General features: G+C 38.6%; 4 protein-coding genes and 1 long non-coding RNA gene across 5 annotated transcripts; 3 read left to right on the plus strand and 2 right to left on the minus strand.

The window, feature by feature from the left end:
• The first annotated feature begins 1,637 nt into the window (after positions 1-1,637).
• LOC122145764 (neural cell adhesion molecule 1-like) lies at positions 1,638-12,496 on the plus strand. The gene is made up of 4 exons (XM_042761327.1): positions 1,638-2,020; positions 2,469-2,753; positions 2,877-3,149; positions 12,240-12,496. Exons 1-4 carry the CDS (start codon positions 1,708-1,710, stop codon positions 12,494-12,496), a joined length of 1,128 nt encoding a protein of 375 aa, XP_042617261.1. The 5' UTR covers positions 1,638-1,707.
• Positions 12,497-12,978: 482 nt separating this feature from the next.
• LOC109055580 lies at positions 12,979-25,081 on the plus strand. Its single transcript, XM_042761328.1, has 9 exons — positions 12,979-13,295; positions 13,417-13,689; positions 13,990-14,097; positions 14,352-14,368; positions 17,644-17,791; positions 19,128-19,328; positions 23,567-23,815; positions 24,292-24,558; positions 24,682-25,081. Exons 1-9 carry the CDS (start codon positions 13,280-13,282, stop codon positions 24,987-24,989), a joined length of 1,587 nt encoding a protein of 528 aa, XP_042617262.1. The 5' UTR covers positions 12,979-13,279; the 3' UTR covers positions 24,990-25,081.
• On the minus strand, positions 17,221-18,027 carry LOC109055589 (histone H2A-like). The gene has a single exon (XM_019072781.2). It carries the CDS (start codon positions 17,968-17,970, stop codon positions 17,605-17,607), a length of 366 nt encoding a protein of 121 aa, XP_018928326.2. The 5' UTR covers positions 17,971-18,027; the 3' UTR covers positions 17,221-17,604.
• On the minus strand, positions 18,997-19,709 carry LOC122145558 (histone H1-like). The gene has a single exon (XM_042759413.1). The coding sequence runs from the start codon at positions 19,645-19,647 to the stop codon at positions 19,018-19,020; it is 630 nt and encodes a 209-aa protein (XP_042615347.1). The 5' UTR covers positions 19,648-19,709; the 3' UTR covers positions 18,997-19,017.
• LOC122145565 lies at positions 22,193-23,992 on the plus strand. The gene is made up of 4 exons (XR_006160399.1): positions 22,193-22,479; positions 22,845-22,880; positions 23,036-23,290; positions 23,567-23,992. It is a non-coding gene; the product is annotated as an uncharacterized LOC122145565 (long non-coding RNA).

Consider the following 25,081-nt stretch of genomic DNA (forward strand, 5'->3'; position numbering starts at 1 on the left):
GATCTAATATTATCACACTTAGACAAAGGTCCTCATACACACACAGATGGCATGAGATGACAACAGCTGATGATAAATCACTCACATTGACCCCCAGTCACGTACACATCTCACATACTAATTTTGCACTGATGATTTCTGGTTAAAGTGGCCATGGACCAGACATGATTAAATTACCCATAAACAGATGGTTGCAAAATCATTCAGAAATTTTAGTAACATTTGTGGCTTCATACTTCCCTTTTCTCACATTCTGAGACAGTCAACAACATTTAGTCAAAATTACCTTATTTGAGCAATCTGACGATAGGTTTAAAACGATCCACGTAAAGCCACAATTTAGATCCAGCACTAAAATAAATCCCTTCTCATTCAGTCTGATGTAGCTTTGCATCCCTTCCGTGTTTAAGATTGCACACACACACACACACACACACACACTAAATTAAATCACTTGTTAGTAAATAATTTTCCATATTCTCAAAAATGATCACAAAAAAACAGAATGACACATTTTACGGGGGAGTCGTTTTCTTCCTTCCTGTTTGTAGGAAGTGTTGAGTATAAAACAGCCTGTGTTTGACTGTGTGTCATTAATAGATCAGTATGGAGATCAGTCTACTTCCTCTAATGCTCTGTGAGTATAATTTTCTCATTTATGCATTATTTTTTTTATTTTGTGTAATGATGTAGTGAATCAGTGTTCATCTGTATTTCATCGTCTTATGTATTGTTTTCATTCATGCTGCTAATAATCTTAGTATTGAATCCAGTTCATGATATCTGTGTGTGAAAGTGAATTATACTCACATGGGCTGCATGTGGCTGAGTGAGATCAGTGTATTTATTAATCATATTCTGAAATTTTTTTAAGTTTGTTTTCTTCAGTAGACCTTCACCAGCAGTTAGTGCATCTATATCTTTACTTGTGATGTGATGTGGTGACATTACTGACCACTTATGAAGTATTGATGGCACGCAAAATAAGATCTGTGATTCAATGTCTCTGTTGTTTCAGTTGTATTATGACAGCATCACATTGATATTCTTAGCTGTGCACATAGATCAGGGGTTTTGTTTCAACCCTAAGATAGATTGAGCTGATAGAATAGAGATGATAGAAAGAGTTGAGCTGATCAATTCTACTCATTAACAATATGCAGTTGGTCTAAAATCTGTTGTATCAAAATCCCATTGACACTGCTTATAGATTGCTATTTTGAATTAGTCTTCTATAAAAGAGCTAATTTCTCTCTCAAACTTTTTATCAGTGTAAACTTTTCAAATGGCAATGTAAACTGTTTTCTTGTGAAATTCCTTTCAGAAGTTTTGAAAGATATTTATGTAGTTCTATTTAGAAGCAACTAAATCTAATAATAATTTTCTCTTTTCACTTTTCAGTGCTGATTTCAAACATCCACCCTGCACACACTCAAGGTGATTTAAATATTCCTTCAAATATTAACAAATATAATGCATATACATTATGCATATAAATTGTGATACTAAATAAAATGCATATACATTATGATCTTAAGTATAATAACATGTTAAGAGGGGCTTTTATTTACACAGAAAAAAAGGTGGTCGTAAAGAAAGGGAGTTTATTGTTCTCTTCATGCAGGGCAAGAGGCTTCAAAGGAACAGATCAGTGTTTTCAATGTATTGCACCATTCTTGGACAAAGACAAGAAATAAGCACTGATACATGTGTAGATGTGTAGATTATTGTGGCTTATTTAGATGTTTTACCATAACTTCTGTTCTTATAGAGGCACCTAAACCTCGTCTGACTGTTCAGACTGAAACATCACAGATATTCAGAGGAAAGACTGTCACTCTCACATGTGACATACAGGGGGAAGGTTGGAGATACACATGGCAGTGTGGAGATGAACAGCACAACTCTGATGAGGAAGAGTTCAAGATCACTGTACAGTTCAAACAGTCATGCAAGTGTAAAGGCTGCAGAGAATCATTCTGCTCTGAATGGAGTGATGCTGAGACTCTGAATGTTTCAGGTGAGTGATCATCACTGATACACATCACGATCTTGCTCAAATGCATAAACAATTAATTGACTCCAACTGAGAAAAACCTACTAGTAAACATTTCTAGATGCTGTATGTGAGACAGACTGAATGTTAATAGTGTCTGCTTATTCTCATTACACGAGATTAACTAACCACATATTGTATATTATATTATACATGTTATTGCCGTATGGAAATTTGGCTGATAACAAAATACTTGCTATAATTTTAATAATGAAAGTTTAGCACACAAGTGAGTTCGGCACCCAGGAGCCAAGTCTCACAGGATTTGTTTCTTCATGTGTTGTCTTTATGAGACCTCTCTTGTAAGAAGAGTATAAAACAGACATATTACTCATAATGACAAAGAAAATAAGCTGATGTGTACGGGGAAAATTAAGAAACATTTAATATAAATAACAGAAATCATTAGCAGTGATAGATGATGACTCAGGGTTGTATCATGAAATATTTACAGACAAGCCCAGTGTAACTGTAAAGCCCCAGAGTTCAGTGTTCACTGGAGACACAGTTACTCTGATCTGTGATGTGAGACGGTCAACTGAACGGACAATTTACTGGTACAAAAACTTTAAGAGAATAAAAGCTGGCTCTGAAACAGAAACACTGAGAAAAGTGAGAGTCTCTGATGGAGGAAGATATGCGTGTTCTGTGGAAAGAGAGACCACACAAAGTCAAGGAGTCATGCTAACAGTAGAAGGTCAGTGCTGTTTTTACAGGACAATCTGATTTTGAGTTTACTATAAAATTATGAAAATGAATTACATCCATCAACAGTATCATGTGCTGTCAGTTAAAGTAAACTTCAGTTTATTTTGCACAGAGAGACCCAAGCCTGTAGTGCGTGTCCAGCCTGATGGACGTGTGTTCAGAGGACAGACAGTCACTCTCACATGTGACATACAGGACACAGACGTCACCAACTGGAGCTACAGCTGGAATAAAGATGATTCAGAGATTCATGTCAGTCAATCTCAGGAATACCGAATCAGTTCTGTTAGTGAATCTCACACAGGTAATTACAGCTGTACTGGAAGAGAAACAGGAGGATCACGGTATTCACACACCAGTGAGAAAGTTACACTGACCGTATCAGGTGAGTGTGTTTATATCTGTTCACATCACATATAAATAACAAATAAGAAACCTTAACCAACACATTTAAAGGGGTCATATGATGAGATTTAAATTTTTCCTTTCTCTTTGGAGTGTTACAAGCTCTTGGTGAATAAAGAAGATCTGTGAAGTTGCAAAGACTAAAGTCTCAAATCCAAAGAGATATTCTTTATAAAAGTTAAGACTTGTCCACACCCACCTAAAACGGCTCATTTAAACACGCCCGCACATATCTACGTCACTATGTGGGAAGATTTGCATAACACCACCCAATTGTTCTTGCAAAGATAAAAGGTGTAACTATTATTCTCGCTGTAGTATTGTTGTTGCCGCCATGTCGTGGAGATTCTGTGTGTTTCGTTGTGAAAGCGAAACTTCTTTGTTTAGCCTTCCAAAAGAGGATGATATCCGCTTCGACATGCCTAGAGCGGATCCGTGATGGTCGCTAAGGAAATACATCAACTTTGCGCTGTGAATCGTTGAATCAGCCGGCCACGCCATTCTCACATCCACCGGCCATTCCTCACTCAAGCCCGCAGTGTGTGACGCTGTGTGACACATTTTATGGAGGACTGTTTCCTGAATCTGCAGACTAGCCTACAATGGGTCAGGGCTCAAAGGCTGTTCTGTAAAGTAGAACTGCACTGTCTGTTTGTGATGAACTGCAATTCAAGATGGCGCCGATGTGTGTGGCTTGCCTTCTGACGCTCCATGTGCTGTTTGTTTGTTTGTTTATTTTAATCTGTTTTATCTGTCAGCCGCTGCGTTGTGCCTCACTGGTACAGACTTATGATTGGGCATCCCTTTTAAATGTGCACGTTTCTGCAAACGCGCTGCCATACCAATTACAGAATGGCTCTTATTATATTCCTCCTCCCCTACTATTGACCATACCTGGATATCTACGTCACTGGCCATGTTCCTTACTGGCCTGGAGGCGGAGGTGACGCTGGGGAAAACGGGGGGGCACAGCTGTTAAGCAAAGGCTTGCGCTGCTGAAACATAGAGAATGTCTACCTCAAATTCTCTGATTTTAAGGATGGCTTTGATTAACACCAGATCGTTGATTAACAAGACTTTCATTTTAAGTGACTTGTTCTCTACCCAGAACTTGGATTTTTTATTTCTTACTGAAACCTGGCTCTGTCCAGGTGATTCGAGCCCTTTTTTTGAACTTTTGCCATCTTAATGTCTGTTTTTTAATTCCCCACGCACAACTGGTTGGGGTGGCAGACTCGTATCTATTTATAAAGATCATTTTACCTGTCGCTCAGAGGGGAGAAACTACAGCAGCTTTGAACTTCAGTTGTTTGTTTTAGAACTTGGGGATCCGCTTTTGATAGAGGTAGTTTATCGACCACCAAATTATAATACAAACTTTTTAATGGAGTTTGTTGAGTTCCTGGGTGAAGTGACTCCGAAATATGACAAGCTTCTTGTACGCTGAGATTTTAATGTTCATGTTTGTCGACCTTTGTCAGATATTATTAATAAGAAATGTTCTAGACCAAAGACTTTCTTCAACATTATTAATGCTACTCTCAACCCATCGGCCTGTCTTTTTTCTGGGGCTTCTTCTCCATCATTTGAAGAATTTTTATTATTTTTTGATAGTAAAATTAGGGATCCTACGGCTGGGGATAATCAGCTGATAATATTCAATGTTTGAAACATTTCAGTCAGGTTTTCGTAAATCCCATTCTACCGAGACTGCACATTTAAAGGTTCTTAATGATATTTTAATATCATGTGATTCGGGTGATTTTGCAGTCCGTGTGCTCTTAGATTTGATGGCCGCTTTCGATACAGTCGATCATGCTGTTCTCATTGATTGTTTAGAATATTGTGTTGGTTCAAGAGGTGTCACTCTAGATTGTTTTAAATCATATTTTGCAAATAGTTTTTCAGTCAAGATGGGTGAACATTAATCAAATAATGTGTTTGTTTGTTTTTTTGCCCTGTGGGGTTCCCCAGGGTTCTATTTTGTCTCCTTTGCTTTTTCTCTCTATATTCTCCCTCTTGGCTCGATTTTTAGAAAACATGGTTTGTCATTTCACTGTTACTCTTTTCACTTTTCAGTTTTGATTTCAAACTTCCACCCTGCATGCACTCAAGGTGATTTAGATATTTCTTCAAATATTAAAGGGGTCATATGTTGCTGCTAAAAAGAACATTATTTTGTGAATTTGGTGTAATGAAATGTGTTTATGCGGTTTAAGGTTTAAAAAAAACACATTATTTTCCACATACTGTCACGGCCGGCTCGCAAGCCGCGACAAAGAAGGGAATGACACGTTGAAGTTGTATGCAAAAGGAATAACATTTATTAAAGTAAAAGTAATAAAGTAGAAGAATAAACCAAAAACGGGAACAAGACAACAAAATGGCACGAGGGGAGAGCAACCCCCGTCACGACTGAAGGGAGCTGCTTTAGTGTGCTGGCATCAGCTCTAGCACAGGTGTAAACCATCAGTCATTATGACGTCACTCACTCCAACTCCAACCTACAAAACAGATAACAAAAGGACAACCAAACCCACACAATATGACCCACACTGGGGTCGTAACACCCCCCCCCATAAAAAAAAAAAAGGGTGGACATATAAACCCCGTCACCCAATAAACCACTGGTAAATGGTTTACTGACCATGGTATTACTGTGCTCCAATATCCTCAGCAACCACGGGCCCTGTGGAAGCAATTTAAGAAAGACAAGTAGAGCAAAACAAAACATAGTTAGTCAATCAGTTAAAAGGAATAAGGAGCTCTAGACAATGCGTCAGCTACCACATTGTCAGTCCCCTTGATATGCCGGATGTCAAGTGCATATGACTGCAAGAAAAGACACCAATGAGTCAATCGTTGATTTGGGCACCGCAAAGAATGTAAATAGACAAGCGGGTTGTGGTCCGTATACACAACCAATGGGTCTGACACGGATCCCACATACACTTCGAAGTGCTGCAAAGCCCAAATCAAAGCTAATGTCTCCTTTTCAACCACAGAGTAATTCAACTGATAAGAATTAAACTTTTTTGAGAAGTAGCTAACGGGACGTTGAATTCCTTCCTCATCAGCCTGTAACAACACCGCTCCAGCACCCACATTGCTAGCATCCACACATACCTGAAAAGAACGATCAAAACGAGGCGCTGCCAGCACAGGAGTGGAAGTAAGCAGTGATTTAGCTGCCTGAAAAGCAACCTGACAGGCAGATGTCCAAACAAAAGCTGCCTTTGCTTTCAACAGATCAGTGAGGGGGGCTACCACGGTAGAAAAATTCCTGCAAAATCCCCGATAGTAACCCACTAACCCCAAAAAAAACCGCATCAACTCCTTCTTAGTAGTAGGAGAAGGAAATTGATCAATGGCCTCAACCTTGGCCCGAACTGGTCGCACACATCCTTGTCCCACTACCTTACCTAGATAAGTCACAGTGGCCTTGGCAAACTCGCATTTAGCCAGATTGACGGTCAGGCCAGCCTCTTCAAACTGAGAGAACAGGTCTGCAACATGTTCCAAGTGCTGCTCCCATGAATCACTGAAAACTACTACATCGTCTAGATAGACGGCCACTCCCTCTAACCCAGAAACAACCCTATTCATAAGTCGCTGAAAGGTTGCAGGCGCATTCCTCAGGCCAAAACTCATAACGTTATAGGAGAATAACCCCTCTGATGTAATAAAAGTGGAAATCTCTTGAGCTCTTTTGGTCAATGGAACTTGCCAATAGCCTTTAAGCAGATCGAACTTGCTTACAATTTTTGCCGACCCAACCCGATCAACACAATCCTCAATACGAGGCAGTGGAAATGAGTCTGGTTTTGTTACTCTATTTATTCTACGATAGTCTGTGCAAAACCGATAAGTACCATCAGATTTATTTACAAGCAAGCAGGGAGATGCCCAACTGGAAAATGAAGGTCGTGCAATATCATGATCCAGCATATACTGAACTTCAGTGTTAAGATGCAGGAGTTTATTTGGGGACACCCGATAAAAATTCTGGCGAATGGGCTCTGAATCCCCAACATCAATATCGTGCTCCAACCAATGTGTACGCGAAGGTACATCCCCAAATAAAGAAACATGATGATTAATAATATCAATCAAATCACCACATTTATCATCCCGGCAAATGGGCCAACATTTTATGCACATTTTTAAGAGTCTATGAATTTTTTAGACGTCCCAATAGTACTGTATCCTCTGGAAAAGAAACTCCCTCATCTACTCCCTCCCCCACAACGCGAAATTCTCCCAACTACTAATGCAGGTTTCACCTCATCGTTTGACATCTTGTGAGAACGGCAATAGTAGGGTTTCAACAAATTAACATGACACAACTGGGTGGACTTTCTTCTCTCAGGAGTGGCAATCAGATAGTTTAAATCAGTAACTTGTTTTTCTACCACATACGGACCTGTAAACTGAGCTTGAAATGGTGAACCCTCCACAGGTAACAGAGCCAACACCTGATCGCCAGGCATGAATTTCCGTTCCTCAGTTCGTCGATCGAAAATTGTCTTCATACGCTTTTGCGAAGAATGTAATTGTTCTTTTGCCACCTTACCTGCCTCATATAATCTACGCTTAAAGTCATTCACATAGCTTTGCAAGTTTTTTGGTGGTGCACTTTCAACCCACTGGTCTCTGAGTACAGCCAGTGGTCCCCGAACTGTGTGCCCAAACACCAAATCATTGGGACTAAACCCAGTACTTTCCTGGCATACCTCACGTGCTGACAACATCAACCACGGCAATCCTTGTTCCCAATCACCTTCCATCTCTGTACAATAAGAACGCAGTAAAGACTTCAGCGTTTGATGGAAACGCTCCAATGCCCCCTGGCTTTGAGCATGATAAGCACTAGCTTTATTGTGCTTAATGTGTAGCAGTTTCAAGACCTGAGAAAATAAATGAGAAGTAAAATTAGAACCTTGATTACTCTGCACAATCTTTGGAATGCCAAAAATGGAAATGAACTGAGTCAAGGCTTTCACCACTGATTTGGCAGTGATCGTACGGAGAGGATATGCTGCAGGATATCGAGTAGAGGCACACATCACCGTGAGCAAATAAATGCTACCCGACTTTGATCTAGGCAGCGGGCCTACACAATCAATAATCAGGTGCTCAAATGGCGGACTGACAGCAGGAATAGGAAACAATGGAGCAGGTTTGATCTTCTGATTTGGTTTGCCTGTTAGTTGACAAGTATGACATGTCTTGATATACTGTGACACATCCTTCTTCAATTTTGGCCAAAAAAAATGACAAAGGATTCTGTGATAGGTCTTTTTTACCCCTAAATGACCTGCAAGTTTATCATGGGAAATCTGCAATACCAGTGAGCGATACTTCTCTGGAACTACCACCTGTATGATAGGATCCCCAGCAAAATCACTACCATGAGGAATCCACTTTCTCACCAAAATTCCATCCTGCAAAAAATAACCATGAGCCACATTTCTAATTTCCTCAGGAGACATCACCCTCTCAAACAATTGATGGAGAGAAGAATCAAGTTGCTGCTCTTGGAGCAACTCAGAAGGAGAAACAGAAAAGTTATCAGGCAAAGAGAATGGTTTGACTACAGCAGAATCAGAGGTTACCCTTGGCTGAGTGGAGGTCATGGAACGAGTTACCGCACATGCAGTAAACACTTCCGGATAATTTTTGTGACTCTCGTCAGAACCTGGAAGAGGAACAGATAAAACCACAGGAGATGAAAAGGCATCAGGCCACACCTTATCCCCCTGCCAAATTATTCCCCATGATTATATCCACACCATCCACGGGCAATGATGGACGCACTCCAATCACCACTTCACCACTCACAAGTTCAGATGACAATGTTACTCTGTGTAAGGGAACAGACATCACATCCAACCCAATTCCTCTAACAAGAACACTAGTACCAGTGTCACTCAAAAATGAAAATGGCAAGACATCCTCCAATATAAAAGACTCCGAAGCTCCCGTATCTCTTAATATTGTTACTGGAATTTTTACCTCCGTTCCAATCATCGACACATGTCCATAGGTGATAAAAGGCGCATAATCACCATTTCCCAAAAGGTTACCCGATTTAGGAAATCCTTCACCCAGTGAATCAACAGGACTTAACACAGATGCCACAAGAGCAGCTGGTTTAACGCGAAAAGCCTTTCCCCCTCTACCCTTGGCTTTAAGCACAGGGCACTCATTTTTCCAGTGGCCTTTACCATGGCAGTAATTACAGATAAGAGACGAATTTCTGGACATATGATCTCCCTTATTTTCAAAAAATTCGTCCCCTTTCCGAAACTCAAAACTCTTGTGTGTTAACACATAATCATCAGCTAATTCAGCAGCTTTAGCAGCTGTATCCGCTTTCTGCTCATTTATATACGTTGCAATACGAGCGGGTACAGAATTCTTAAACTGTTCCAGCACAATTAAGTCAGTCAATTCCTCAACTGTGGTTACCTCAGATGCCATACACCAGCGATTAAATGCAATACTGAGCTCTCTAGCAAACTCAACATGAGCAACATTAACACCTCTGGACAATGTTCTAAATTTTTGTCTATACGCTTCTGGTACTAACTCGTACGATTTCAAAACTGCTGCTTTTACGATGTCATAATCGTTACAGTCTGAGACTGGAAGAGAAGAATAGACTTCCTGAGCCCTGCCAGTAAACACGCACTGTAAAAGTAGTGTACGTTCCTTACTGGGCCAACCTCTCGCTTCCGCAATCCGTTCAAACAAGGTAAAAAATGTATCCGGATCTCGCTCACTAAATTTAGGCATCAAACGCAAATTTCCCGCTGTGTCAAACATTTTAGAAGCACCCTGAAGAGCATAATCTGAACCATCATCCATTCTGCCTTCTCTTATCATATCCAAGCGATATTTCTGCAGCTCTATATCTGTCTGTTTGATTCTATTTCTCTCACGCTCCATTTCTAATTTTACACGCTCCTGTTCAAGCTGTAACAGTAATAACCTTTCTTGTTGTTCAAAAGTTAAAAGGTTGACAGGTGGTTTGCTTTGACTAGCAGTAGCTGTATCAGACATTTCAATTAATATAGCTTGTTCTATCAGTTTTGCTTTAATTGTTTCTCTTATTGTACTCTCTTTTAATCTTTTATCTTCAAGTTCGATTTCATAATGATCCGCAATCTTAAATAACTGATCTTTTGTGAACAATTCAAGTAACGCTTCAGAGGGAGAAACAATAAAATCTTCTACGAGATTAGACATACTGCCTCTAAAATATACGTTATAATTAATATAGTGATTCACAAATCTCACGTGGTAAGAAAAAATTCCCTTTCCCTATCTATAGAAAAAAGAAAACAACTAATTAACTCATCCCTAATCTTCGTGTGGTTACTGGCGAGGGGTATTTAAGCACCAACTCCCGCTGGTACAAGAAAAGCAACCAGCAAGCTGGCGACTATCTCATACCACGGCCATGCTCCCGAGACAACTGCTCTACTCACGGTCACCACACAAAAAAATAACAAAAATTACATTACCTACTTGTTCCAAAAGGGACCAAGCAGCTACCCCTAACAAGGGAACATCAACAATAATCTCCCCACGATAAGATTTGCAAAATCACTTACCTCTTAAAAAACGGCATAGAACAGCTAACTGACAATACAGCAACATAAGTCCTCAAAATAAATAAATTCAACGCGCATTTCCTTCCAAACGACGAATAAGACCTACCAAACAATAGCGTTAATCAAATAACATTCTCCCGGTTTTATGTTCAATTAATGAACGTGCCACGTTCATTACAAAATAACCGAAAGCAAACAAAAACGCTTCTAAACCATGTCGACAAATAACAGGAATTTCTTTAACAAACGAGCGGACGAGCCCCCATTTGTCACGGCCGGCTCGCAAGCCGCGACAAAGAAGGGAATGACACGTTGAAGTTGTATGCAAAAGGAATAACATTTATTAAAGTAAAAGTAATAAAGTAGAAGAATAAACCAAAAACGGGAACAAGACAACAAAATGGCACGAGGGGAGAGCAACCCCCGTCACGACTGAAGGGAGCTGCTTTAGTTTGCTGGCATCAGCTCTAGCACAGGTGTAAACCATCAGTCATTATGACGTCACTCACTCCAACTCCAACCTACAAAACAGATAACAAAAGGACAACCAAACCCACACAATATGACCCACACTGGGGTCGTAACAATACTGTACATAATTTTTTCTCCTCTATGCCCCGCCTTCTGAAACACGTTGATTTTTACAAGGCTCATCGCTCTGAAAAGCAATGTGTGCTGTGATTGACCAGCTATCCAGTGTGTTGTGATTGGCCGAATGCCTCAAGAGTGTGATGGAAATGTTATGGCTCTTAACATATTGTCATGCCCTGTCCGGCCGGAGCGATGAGACATAAACATAAAACCCTTTATAAACTTGATATAAACATGATTTCCAGTGGTATCCTCTTTTGGAAGGCCAAAGTAGTTTTGCTTTCTCAACGAAGCAGCGTCACACACCGCGGCCAGCTTGAGTGAGCAGAGGCCGGAGGCCTAGAGCCTTCTTTTTTTGCATGAACATCTGGGCGGCATTATGCAAATCTTCCCACATTAGTGACTTTGATATGTGGAGGCGTGTTAGTATGAGTCATTTCAGTGGGGCGTGGACAAGTGTTAACTTTTATAAAGAATATCTCTTTGGATTTGAGACTTTAGTCTTTGCAACTTTACAAATCTTCTTTATTCACCAAGAGTTTGTAACACTCCAAAGAGAAATAAAAATTTGAAATCGCATCATATGACCCCTTTAACAAATATAATGCATATACATTATGATCTTAAGTATAATAACCTGTTAAGAGGGCCTTTTATTTACACAGAAAAAAAGGTGGTTGTAAAGAAAGGGAGTTTATTGTTCTCATCATGCAGGGCAAGAGGCTTTAGAGGAACACATCATGTTTTCAATGTATTGCACCATTCTTGGACAAAGACAAGAAATAAACACTTATACATGTGTAGATGTGTAGATTATTGTGGCTTATTTAGATGTTTTACCATAACTTCTGTTCTTATAGAGGCACCTAAACCTCGTCTGACTGTTCAGACTGAAACATCACAGATATTCAGAGGAGAGACTGTCACTCTCACATGTGATATACAGGGGGAAGATTGGACATACACATGGCAGTGTGGAGATAAACAGCAAAACTCTGATGATGAAGAGTTCAAGATCACTGTACAGTTCAAACAGTCATGCAAGTGTAAAGGCTGCAGAGAATCATTCTGCTCTGAATGGAGTGATGCTGAGACTCTGACTGATTCGTGTGGGTGATCATCACTGATACACATCAGGATCTTGCTCAAATGCATAAACAATTAATTGACTCCAACAAAAAACTACTAGTAAATATTTCTAGCAACCCTGTCTCATGGCAGTTCGTGACATAGTCATGAAATTCAATCTATTGATTCTGGGTTGTTATATTAAATGTTTCTTAATTGTCCCTCAACCATCACCTTATTTTCTTTGTCATTATGAGTAATATAATTGTATGGCTGTTTTATGCTCTTCTTACATGAGAGGTCTCATAAAGACACCACATGAAAAAACAAATCCTGTGAGACTTGGCTCCTGGGTGCTGAACTCACTTGAGTGCTAAACTTTCATTGTTACAATTATAGGAAGTATTTTGTTATCAGCCACATTTCCATATGGCAGTAACATGAATAATATAATACACGTTATGTGGTTAGTTAATGTGGTGTATTGAGATTAAGCAGACACTATTAACATTCAGTCTGTCTCACATACAGCATCTACAGTAGAAACAACCCAGTCTCAATGTAAATAACTGTTGACTCAGGATTGTATCATGAAATATTTACAGGGAAGCCCAAAGTAACTGTAAAGCCCCAGAGTTCAGTGTTCACTGGAGACACAGTTACTCTGATCTGTGTAGTGGGACGGTAAACTGAACGGACAATTTACTGGTTCAAAAACTTTAAGAGAATAAAAGCTTGCTCTAAAACAAAAACACTGAGTGAAGTGAGAGTCTCTGATGGAGGAAGATATGCGTGTTCTGTGGAAAGAGAGACCACACAAAGTCAAGGAGTCATGCTAACAGTAGAAGGTCAGTGCTATTTTTACAAGGCAATATGATTTTCAGTTCATAATAATATTATGAAGATTAATGTTCATCCATCAACAGTATCATGTGCTGTCAGTTAAAGTAAACTTTTTATTTTGCACAGAGAGACCCAAGCCTGTAGTGCGTGTCCAGCCTGATGGACGTGTGTTCAGAGGACAGACAGTCACTCTCACATGTGACATACAGGACACAGACGTCACCAACTGGAGCTACAGCTGGAATAAAGATGATTCAGAGATTCATGTCAGTCAATCTCAGGAATACCGAATCAGTTCTGTTAGTGAATCTCACACAGGTAATTACAGCTGTACTGGAAGAGAAACAGGAGGATCACGATACTCCCACACCAGTGATAAAGTTACACTGACCGTATCAGGTGAGTGTGTTTATATCTGTTCACATCACTCTGACTATGAGCAAAAATGTCTGTAAATAAGAAACCTTAACCAACATTTTTAATGTTTCATGTAATGTGCATTGATTCATGCTCACGCTACTTATTTACTGTATATCATAAATATGTAGTAAATCTGCATAAATAACTTAAACAAAAGCTATTTTAATAAATAACTGGATTTACTAGGCTAAATCATGTCACAATCAAATAGCAGATGATTAACTACCCTTAACCAGTTTGATTCATTTGACCTACTGAACTTTTATTTTAAAACATCAGGATCTTCAGAAGCTCATGCTCTGATAATTGGAGTGATTGCAGCACTGAGTGTCACATTTCTGCTCATTTTCTTTCTGGCCTTGCTGTGGTGCTGCAAACACAACAAAGGTTTGTCTCACCTCTTTAAATCAGCATAGACTACTTTTACAGACTGGATGGATGGATGGATGGATGGATGGATGGATGGATGGATGATCTTTGCGTATCTGACCTACATAGAAACAAGTACTTTGGTTTAAATGATTTAATTTTATGATGGACAACAAAATAGTAGCCATCATCAGTAAATACAAACAACTGAAAGACTAAAACTAGAAAAAGAGAGGAAAATGTCTCACTCATTCATTATTTTTTAAATGCAGACACTATATGGATCTTCTGATGTGACCTACATAAAGATTGACCTGAAATCATTGAATGAAATTAAGAAGAAAAAGAAAGGAAACAGAAAACATGACACCAAACCTGCTGGGATGTCTTTTGCAGTTATTTCTTGTAACATAATACAGTAAAATAAATGCATGTATAATAAGATAAATATAAAATAAATGTATGATCCACTCTTGTCATCTGTTAGGAAAGGAGAGTTCTGACATTGTTTAATACAAACTGAAGATTTAAGGTGGAATGAATGAAAAACAATGCCAAATATCATAATATAATGCAATTACAAAGACACATGTTTTATACTTGTGAGTGAATTTGTATAATTTCAGGTTCTGTTGCTGGATCTATGTGATGAATACTCAATTTTTGTCTATAATGGAAATCAAAAATGTACCAAAAGTTGGTTAATTGGATATATTACCCTAATTATTAATCGTATTGTTTAAATTATTCATCATAACATGCATATATTCATAATCCATGATATTTTTAAACAAGATTTGTGTCACCACAACACACAATTCTTCTAACCGCTGATACAGTACCACTGGGTGCATAAGCATTCATCTTACATAACTGTTACATTACTCATATGTATTACAGAATAATGAATATTATAAGAAAATAGTAATAGGCCTGTATGTTCATGTGTTAATCTTTCCTCTCATTGTCCACTAGATGTCATCGTATAGAAGATTTGGTTGTTTCATACATATTTGCAATCCATATGCACAATGCATATTGTGTGCTAGTTTTTGTTAGTCTTGCATCTTATTTTGGTATTTACTGTGTGTTTGTCCTCTTGCTTTCATACCTGCTTGTATTTTATCATGTATGTTAATAAAACGTTTTTTCCATGCAAGTTGTAAGAACTAAATAAAGTACTTGTGAAGTGAAACTAACTAAACACTACATTGTGCTGTTTGAAATCATCTTTCAATTTTTTCTATATGGCATTTTTTTTATACATTTCAAGTATCTTATTCTGTTCACCAAAGATAAATGTGAATTTCCTGTTTGTGCTGCCAGTAAAAACCAAATCAGTTAAATGCGGAAATCATTAATGCCCTTCTTCAGCTAAATACATTACAATCTAGATTCTAGTACTTTGTTTCATTATGAGCTTTAATCTGGGATGTCAGATCCTGCTCCTGGAGGGCTAGTGTCCTGCAAAGTTTAGCTTCAACCAGCTTCAACACAACTGCCTGGAAGTTTCTAATGAAACTGAAGACCTTGATTACTTTGGTTCAGGTGTGTTTAATCAGAGTTGATCTAAACTCTGCAGGATAGTGGTCCTCCAGGAACAGGTTTGGACAGCCCTGCCTTGAATGAAATAGAACGAGTGCAGTCAACAAATAACAAATGATCAAAATAACTACTTTGCAATTGCCTTTATTTGACAAAAATAAAACTGCTTAATATTACATTACAATTTACATCTCCATTCCTAACTAAACAGTTGTCAACCCAGAGAGATCAGCATGTATACTGTGCACAGTAGCTTTTTATTATTATTATTGTATTTGACAAAATGTACAACCACAGGACACTACATGAGGCGAAGAATGCTACAATCATGTAATTGCACTCAACTTGACTTTTCATTTCCAGTGTGAGGAATGAACTAGAGACTATATGTGCTGTGATTATGAACATCAAATGTTCAAAATGACACTTTTAAACAAAATGGTATAGAATTGCAAAATGACACTTTTTTTTTTTCAGTGATGACAGCTCAGCTCGATGCTGAATTAAACATGCTACACAGGACAACAACATAGGACTGTTTGAAATGTATATCATTACACTTTTAAAAATAAAGATTCTTTATTGCCATTGATGGTTCCATGAAGAATCTTTCCATTCCACAAAAGGTTCTTTAAAGGTTCTTTATATTATTAAAATCTTAATATATTTGGGGAACCAAAAATGATTCTTGCACTGCATCACTATGAAAACCTCCTTTTTGAAGAGTGTATCGAATATACTGTTTCACAAACTAGCAAGTAGCATACAGTATATATTGTATCCATCAATGGTCCTCAAAACCATCAATTCACTAGTGAAAACAAATTTACATTAAATGCAAGTTTTTTTTTCTTTCTCACAAAGGTCTTAAATCTCCACTGAAGTGACGTCTCGACATGTACGTGTTTGAACTTTTGAACACTTTCTTCTCTTGGCAAATACTACAATGAAATCCATAAACAAACCCAATAAAACACCAACACCAATGGTGACAATGATCCACGTGATGTGTGATGGCAGAGAGCCTGAATCACTTTGCAGTTTTTTTATGGCCTGAAGATAAATACAATTATATACATTTTAGAAAAAGAAACAAAACAGCTACAGTATTTACATTAGATGCATAATTTAGTATTATGTAATGGTTTTATTTTAATTTAAAAATAATATAAAATAAAACTTGAAGGCCTAACATACTTATGTGATGTATATAAACAATATTCTGGATGGGGGAAGAGTTGATTAGGCATGCAGCACTAAATTAGCAAATAATCAAGTCTTCATATTAAGCTGATCATCAACAGCAATCATAATTGAGATCGAACACTTAACTAACATTGTATTTGGTTGAATTTAAAGAAAGCAGTGGCAATGTGAAAACCAAAGATTATCAGTGATCGAGAGAGCTGACAGAAGCTTTAAGCACTTACAGGCAGTGTTTATTGGTGGTTTAAAAGAATAAAAGATTCTGCACAAAATGTGACTTTTGGGGGGTTTGTTTAGAGCCAATTTTATTTTTTTTATCATTATTCTTCAGTTACATTCCCAGAATCACTCAAATGTGTATTAAGAAACTTTCTTTAATGGTTTACTGATGCCTTTGTTTAATTGTTTTTATAAAATAGTGTTCTCCGCAACAAAATAACTTTAATTATAATTTTGATTGCAACTGTATGCATCAATCCAATCCCTTTGACCAAGCCAAAAACGTTTTCATAATACACATTAAGTTATCAATAACCGTTTAAGACTGCTGAATTTAAACACAAACGGCATGTTATTTAAATTGAAACTCTGTGGGAGCACATTTTCACTCAAGTTTGGAGAAACAAAAACCCTGTCATTGAATTAAACCTTACTAAACACTTCAACCTGTCTTTAAACAAACTCAAAGACTGTATGAAAAAAAGAAATCACTTTTTAGGAGATAAGTAGCGGCTCTTAAAAGAGCCTTTAGTTTGAAGAGAAACTTCATTCAGTTTACTTGGTCTTGGCTGGTTTCTCGGTTTTCTTGGGCAGCAGCACGGCCTGAATGTTGGGCAGCACGCCGCCCAGAAGCTTGTTCAGCTCCTCGTCGTTGCGCACCGCCAGCTGCAGGTGACGGGGGATGATACGGGTCTTCTTGTTGTCCCGAGCGGCGTTTCCAGCCAACTCCAGGATCTCAGCGGTGAGATACTCGAGCACAGCGGCCAAATACACCGGAGCACCGGCACCGACGCGCTCGGCATAGTTACCTTTGCGGAGAAGCCTGTGAACACGACCGACGGGGAACTGCAATCCAGCTCTTGAGGAGCGAGTCTTGGCCTTAGCGCGAGCCTTTCCACCGGTTTTGCCTCTTCCACTCATCGTAGAAACAACTACTTCAACACAATTCAAAGAATGAATTAAAGTAGAGAAAACCCCGACGTTCCATTTTAAAGAAAGCGTGCTAGTCTCCTATTGGTTGGAGTCTGAATAAGTTCCAAGCCAATCAGTGAACTTCCCTCCGAACTTCAAGCCCATCCCCCTTTTTTCCGCCAACAACCCTCGCCTCAAGCACAGAGTTGCCAAGTCCACGTATTATACGCGACTATGGGCTTCTTTTTTGTAAGATGCATGAAAAAATTTTGGTCTTATTTTAAAATATATGGTTGCTTGTTAGGGAAATCTGACAAGCAACTTCGTTTCTTTATTTATGTTCGTCGTATTCTCCAATGCATTGATTGACACTCTGTCTGCTCACAGTTTAAAAGCCAACCAGTGCAATAATATAGTGCTGCAGCGTAATTGCCAAATGTTTCGCCCCCCTCGTTGGAGAAAAATCACGTTCTAAAAGACAGGCGCGCGACTTAAACACTGTTTTCTAGTGAAATTCCTTTCAAACGTTTTGAAAGATATTTATGTTTCTTTTTAGATGAAAATGACGTGACATACAGTCAAGTATAGTGACCCATACTCAGAATTCATGCTCTGCATTTAACCCATCCAAAGTGCACACACACAGCAGTGAACACACACACACCGTGAACACACACCCGGAGCAGTGGGCGTAATTTTTGATTAGGCGCCCGGGGAGCAGTTGGGGGTTCGGTGCCTTGCTCAAGGGCACCTCAGTCGTGGTATTGAGGGTGGAGACAGCGCTGTACATACACTCACCGACTATTCCTGCCGGCCACCGGAACACTTTATTAAATGTGCTGCATAAACCTGCCTATCATTTATTTTAATGGTTTTGTGCATAATGTGATTCAAGTTAAATGTCTGACTGCAGAATATTCATATTCTTGTATCAATATAACATCCAAATGCAACGCAACACTTATCAGATAACCAGAGAAATAATGCTCTCTCATTTTGAATTGGTGGGTGGCTCTGAAAAGAGCCGTTTTGATAAAACACATTTTAAAAATGAGTTTATTTCTTTTTGGCTGCTGTCTTTTTGGGTTTGGCGGCTTTGGGTTTTGCCGTCTTGGGTTTGACTGCCCTGATTTTTTTAGGGCTCTTGGCTGCCTTTGTCTTTTTAGGGCTCTTGGCTGCTTTCTTAGGAGTCGCTGGTTTCTTTGCTTTCTTGGGACTCTTCGTTGCCTTTTTAGCAGCGGGTTTCTTGGCCTTCTTCGGAGATTTCTTAGCGGCGGGCTTCTTCGCTGCTGTGGTTTTGGGCTTCTTAGCGGCCGCAGGTTTCTTGGCTGCGGGCTTCTTGGCTTTAGGAGCGGCTTTCTTGGCGGGTTTGGTCTTGGTCTCCGCTTGTTTCTTGTTGAGCTTGAACGAGCCGGAGGCGCCGATTCCTTTTGTCTGGACCAGAGTGCCTTTAGTCACCAGACTCTTGACGGCGATCTTGACGCGGGAATTGTTCTTCTCCACATCGTAGCCACCGGCAGCGAGCGCTTTCTTTAGGGCGGCGAGGGACACACCGCTCCTCTCCTTCGATGCGGACACAGCCTTGACGACGAGCTCGCCGACGCTTGGGCCCGTTCTCTTGCGTTTAGCTGCTGGTTTCTTCTTGGCCGCTTTGGTCGCGACAGCTGCTGGTGCGGTATCTGCCATGATCTCTCTGATCGAATCTGGACTCAAACACAAACTGATGATCAACTATGAGCCGCTGCTGAGCGGCGCTGCGCATTTTAACCACCGCATGAGAACCGTGTAGACTCAACTCGATCTGTTCAGTGTCTGGGCTCCTCCACGAGCGACCGGTGCTTGTGTTTTCTCCTGTCGTATTTTGAATAAAATTGGAGTTGTACAATAGTTCAGTTGAGTAAAAACAACGTATACAAGGAGTAGAGGCACTAAACATTATTTACAGACTAAAGATTGCTACAACTGAACATTTATTTTAACACAGTCAGATCAAATCCACGGCGTGTGCACGGTAATAGACAAGGTTGCGTGTATTTTTCATCTAATCTAGTGTATTAACAGTGGTAAATATTTGAACGTGTCAAACGTGTTTTTAACAAGCACTTTGGTGATGTGTTTAATGAAAGAAACATCGCTGAGGGAGTTGCGGAGGTTTTTATTCAGACGTTGTTTTGGTCAGCTTGAAGCACACGAACACATCTGTCTGTCCTTCATCTCCGGTCACTGCTGCTTCCCACGATCCGCTGCTTTATTGATACAAAGACGTTTTGTTTTGTTTTGTTTTTTACCCATATTTTTGTTTTGTTTTTATTTAGTTTTTAATGAACCGATGAATAAAACTTATAAATTTATTGATACTGTGTGTAAGCATTTGTTACAATATCAAATTGAAACAGACCATTTCTTTATATCACAGGTCATTCACTAGCTGGAAGGGTAATGGAAATGTATTTTCCATATACACTTTATTGTTATCAAATTAAACATATGACATGATTAGACATATATAGGCCTGTTTTGGACAGAGTTACTGTTTTGGATGAAAGACAGGGAAACCAATAAATAAAGACTGACATGTAAGAGACGTTTATCTTGAGACATTTTCTAACTATGTGTCAAACATTTCAAGCTCATTCAGCCAGTTGTCTCCCTCTGATTAAATGTATCACACTGATGTCACACTGACAGGAATCAATGTTGATTATAAATCCTAAAATTCAAGCAGCATCACAGTCAAATCAGACAAGAAGGCAGCAAACATGACAATATTAAATTAAGGTTACAATTTAGATGGTCTGCCAAATATTTTTTAAACAAGTAGTTTAAACAATGGATATTAATTGATATGACCGAATTAATTTGTTTTAGTTACATTCTGATTTTAATTACAGAGATCATCATGTCAATGAAATACAGAGAGATCTAATATTATCACACTGATGATAAATCACTCACATTGACCCCCAGTCACGTACACATCTCATATACTAATTTTGCACTGATGATTTCTGGTTAAAGTGGCCATGGCCAGACATGATTAAATTACCCATAAACAGATGGTTGCAAAATCATTCAGAAATTTTAGTAACATTTGTGGCTTCATGCTTCCCTTTTCTCACATTCTGAGACAGTCAACAACATTTAGTCGAAATACCTTATTTGAGCAATCTGACGATAGGTTTAAAACGATCCACATAAAGGAACGTTTTAGATCCAGCACTAAAATAAATCCCTTCTCATTCAGTCTGAGGTAGCTTTGCATCCCTTCAAATCATCAGTATAAAGTCCATGTATGAACATGTCTGATGAGAGTTGCGTATGTTCTTATAATTTATACAGAAACAATGAATCATTGATGAGCTTATTGAACATATATAAAACTCAATATATTAGCAAAATATAGACTGAAACTATAGTCAGGGGTATTAAGAATAAAAAGTCATAACCATAATAATGCTTTTGCCAAATTATACTTTGAGTATTTGTGTGTGTGTGTGGTGTGTGTGTGCGCGCATGTGTGTGTGTGTGTGTGTACCTACTTAACCATATTTTGGGGACAAATTTGTACCCAAAAGTGAGCAAAACCTGACAAAATCTCCAAAAACTTCCCTTTTGGGATGTCCTCATTTGTAAAACTGGTATAAAAATAAAGTTCAAAAAAAAAGAAAACTGTAAAAATGCAGAAAGTTCTCTGTAAGGGGTAGGTTTAGGTGTAGGGCGACATAATATACAGTTTGTACAGTATAAAAACCATTACACCCATGGAATCTCCCCATTTGATAGCTAAGTAAGTGTGTGTGTGTGTGTGTGTGTGTGTGTGTGTGTGTGTGTGTGTGTGTGTGTGTGTGTGTGTGTGCGTGCGTGCTTGCGTGTGTGTGCGTGTGTAAAGAATCTTCCATATTATCAAAAATGTTCACAAAAAAACAGAATGACACATTTTACAGGGGAGTGGTTTTCTTCCTTATTTGTTTGTAGGAAGTGTTGAGTATAAAACAGCCTGTGTTTGACTGTGTGTCATTAATAGATCAGTATGGAGCTCAGTCTACTTCCTCTAATGCTCTGTGAGTATAATTTTCTCATTTATGCAATAATTTCTTATTTTGTGTAATGATGTAGTGAATCAGTGTTCATCTGTATTTCATCGCCTTATGTATTGTTTTCATTCATGTTGCTAATAATCTTAGTATTGAATCCAGTTCATGATATCTGTGTGTGAAAGTGAATTATACTCACATGGGCTGAATGTGGCTGAGTGAGATCAGTGTATTTATTAATCATGTTATGAAATTTTTGTAAGTTTGTTTTCTTCAGTAGACCTTCACCACAGTTAGTGCATCTATATTTTTACTTGTGATGTGATGTGGTGACATTACTGACCACTTAAGTACTGATGGCATGCAAAATAAGATCTGCGATTCAATGTCTCTGTTGTTTCAGTTTTATGATGACAGCATCACAACGATATTCTTAGCTATGCACATAGATGATGTCTTCACTCTTTAACCCTCCTTCATTCTGGTCATTATTGACTTCATTTTCGATAGATCTGAAAGGATAGAGATAGATTGAGCTGATTTGATAGAATAGAGATGATAGAAAGAGTTGATCTGAGAAATTCTGCTCATTAACAAAGTACAATTGGTCTAAAATCTGTTGTATCAAAATCCCATTGACACTGTTTGTAGTTTGCTATTTTGAATTAGTCTTCTATAAAAGAGCTAATTTCTCTCTCAAACTTTTAATCAGTGTAAACTATTAAAATGGCGATTTAAACTATTTCTTGTGAAATTCCTTTCAAAAGTTTTGAAAGATATTCATGTGGTTCTTTTAAGAAGCAACAAAGTCTAATAATTAATCAATAATTGTCTTTTTTCACTTTTCAGTGCTGATTTCAAACATCCACCCTGCACACACTCAAGGTGATTTATATATTTCTTCAGATATTCACACATATAACAGTGGAACAGAAGCAGAGTGTTTATAGCAAGTGTGTTGTGTTTAGTGTTTGTTATTTATGTCATTAATTGAGTCCTCAATGAAAAAAGATTATACATCTGAGGATTTGATGTCATAGGGAGACCAAAAGCGGCAGTGATGATAAATGAAAATGATGAATCCCTCACTGTCAGATGTGAAATACCAGGACCTGAAGATGACTGGACATACAGCTGGTTTATAGAGGGGTCATCTCTTCCCTTCAGCTCTGACAGAGAATTCAGCATCAGAACTGGTGTATCTGACACTAGCAGTAACGTCACCTGTAGAGGAGAGAGAGAAAGTAATGGACAGAAGTCAGAAATCAGTGGTGCTGTTACACTGACTGTATCACGTGAGTCTGATGAGCTTCACTGCATATACATTATGATCAAAAGAACAATAACATGTTTAGAGGGGCTTTTATTTACACTGAAAAAAAGGGGTGTATATAAAGTGAGTTTATTGTTCTCATCATGTAGGGCAAGAGCCTTTGCAGTAAGTGCTTTCATTGTATTGCACCATTCCTGGACAAAGACAAGAAATAATCACTGATACATGTGTAGATGTGTAGATTATTGTGGCTTATTTAGATGTTTTACCATAACTTCTGTTTGTTCGGTTCTTATAGAGGCACCTAAAGCTCGTCTGACTGTTCAGACAGAAACATCACAGATATTCAGAGGAGAGACTGTCACTCTCACATGTGACGTACAGGGGGAAGGTTGGAGATACACATGGCAGTGTGGAGATAAACAGCAAAACTCTGATGAGGAAGAGTTCAAGAGCACTGTACAGTTCAAACAGTCATGCAAGTGTAAAGGCTGCAGAGAATCATTCTGCTCTGAATGGAGTGATGCTGAGACGCTGACTGATTCGTGTGAGTGATCATCACTGATACACATCAGGATCTTGATCAAATGCATAAACAATTAATTGCCTCCAACTGAGAAAAACATACCAGTAAACATTTCTAGATGCTGTATGTGAGACAGACTGAATGTTAATAGTGTCTGCTTAATCTCAATACATGACATTAACTTACCACATACTGTGTATTATATTATTTATGCTACTGCCATATGGAAATGTGGCTGATAACAAAATACTTGCTATAATTGTAACAATGAAAGTTTAGCACCCAAGTGAGCTCGGCACCCAGGAGCCCAAGTCTCACAGGATTTGTTTCTTCATGTGTTGTCTTTATGAGACCTCTCATGTTAGAAAAGCATAAAACAGCCATACAATTATATTAATCATAATGACAAAGAAAATAAGCTGATGGGTAAGGGGAAAATTATAGAAACATTTAACATAAACAACAGAAATCATTAGCAGTGATAGATGATGACTCAGGGTTGTATCATGAAATATTTACAGACAAGCCCAGTGTAACTGTAAAGCCCCAGAGTTCAGTGTTCACTGGAGACACAGTTACTCTGATCTGTGATGAGGGACGGTCAACTGAATGGACAATTTACTGGTTCAAAGACTTTAAGAGAATAAAAGCTGATTCTGAAACAAAAACACTGAGAGAAGTGAGAGTCTCTGATGGAGGAAGATATGTGTGTTCTGTGGAAAGAGAGACCACACAAAGTCAAGGAGTCATGCTAACAGTAGAAGGTCAGTGCTGTTTTTACAGGACAATCTGATTTTGAGTTTACTATAAAATTATGAAAATGAATTACATCCATCAACAGTATCATGTGCTGTCAGTTAAATTAAACTTCAGTTTATTTTGAACAGAGAGACCCAAGCCTGTAGTGCGTGTCCAGCCTGATGGACGTGTGTTCAGAGGACAGACAGTCACTCTCACATGTGACATACAGGACACAGATGTCACCAACTGGAGCTACAGCTGGAATAAAGATGATTCAGAGATTCATGTCAGTCAATCTCAGGAATACCGAATCAGTTCTGTTAGTGAATCTCACACAGGTAATTACAGCTGTACTGGAAGAGAAACAGGAGGATCACGATACTCACACAGCAGTGATAAAGTTACACTGACCGTATCAGGTGAGTGTGTTTATATCTGTTCACATCACATATAAATATCAAATAAGAAACCTTAACCAACACGTTTAAATGAGAGAGAGAGAGAGAGAACTTTAAATGCAACCGAGCATTGATCAGATGAATTAAT

This window comes from Cyprinus carpio, chromosome A7, assembly GCF_018340385.1.
Source record: "Cyprinus carpio isolate SPL01 chromosome A7, ASM1834038v1, whole genome shotgun sequence".
NCBI classification, from domain to species: domain Eukaryota; kingdom Metazoa; phylum Chordata; class Actinopteri; order Cypriniformes; family Cyprinidae; genus Cyprinus; species Cyprinus carpio.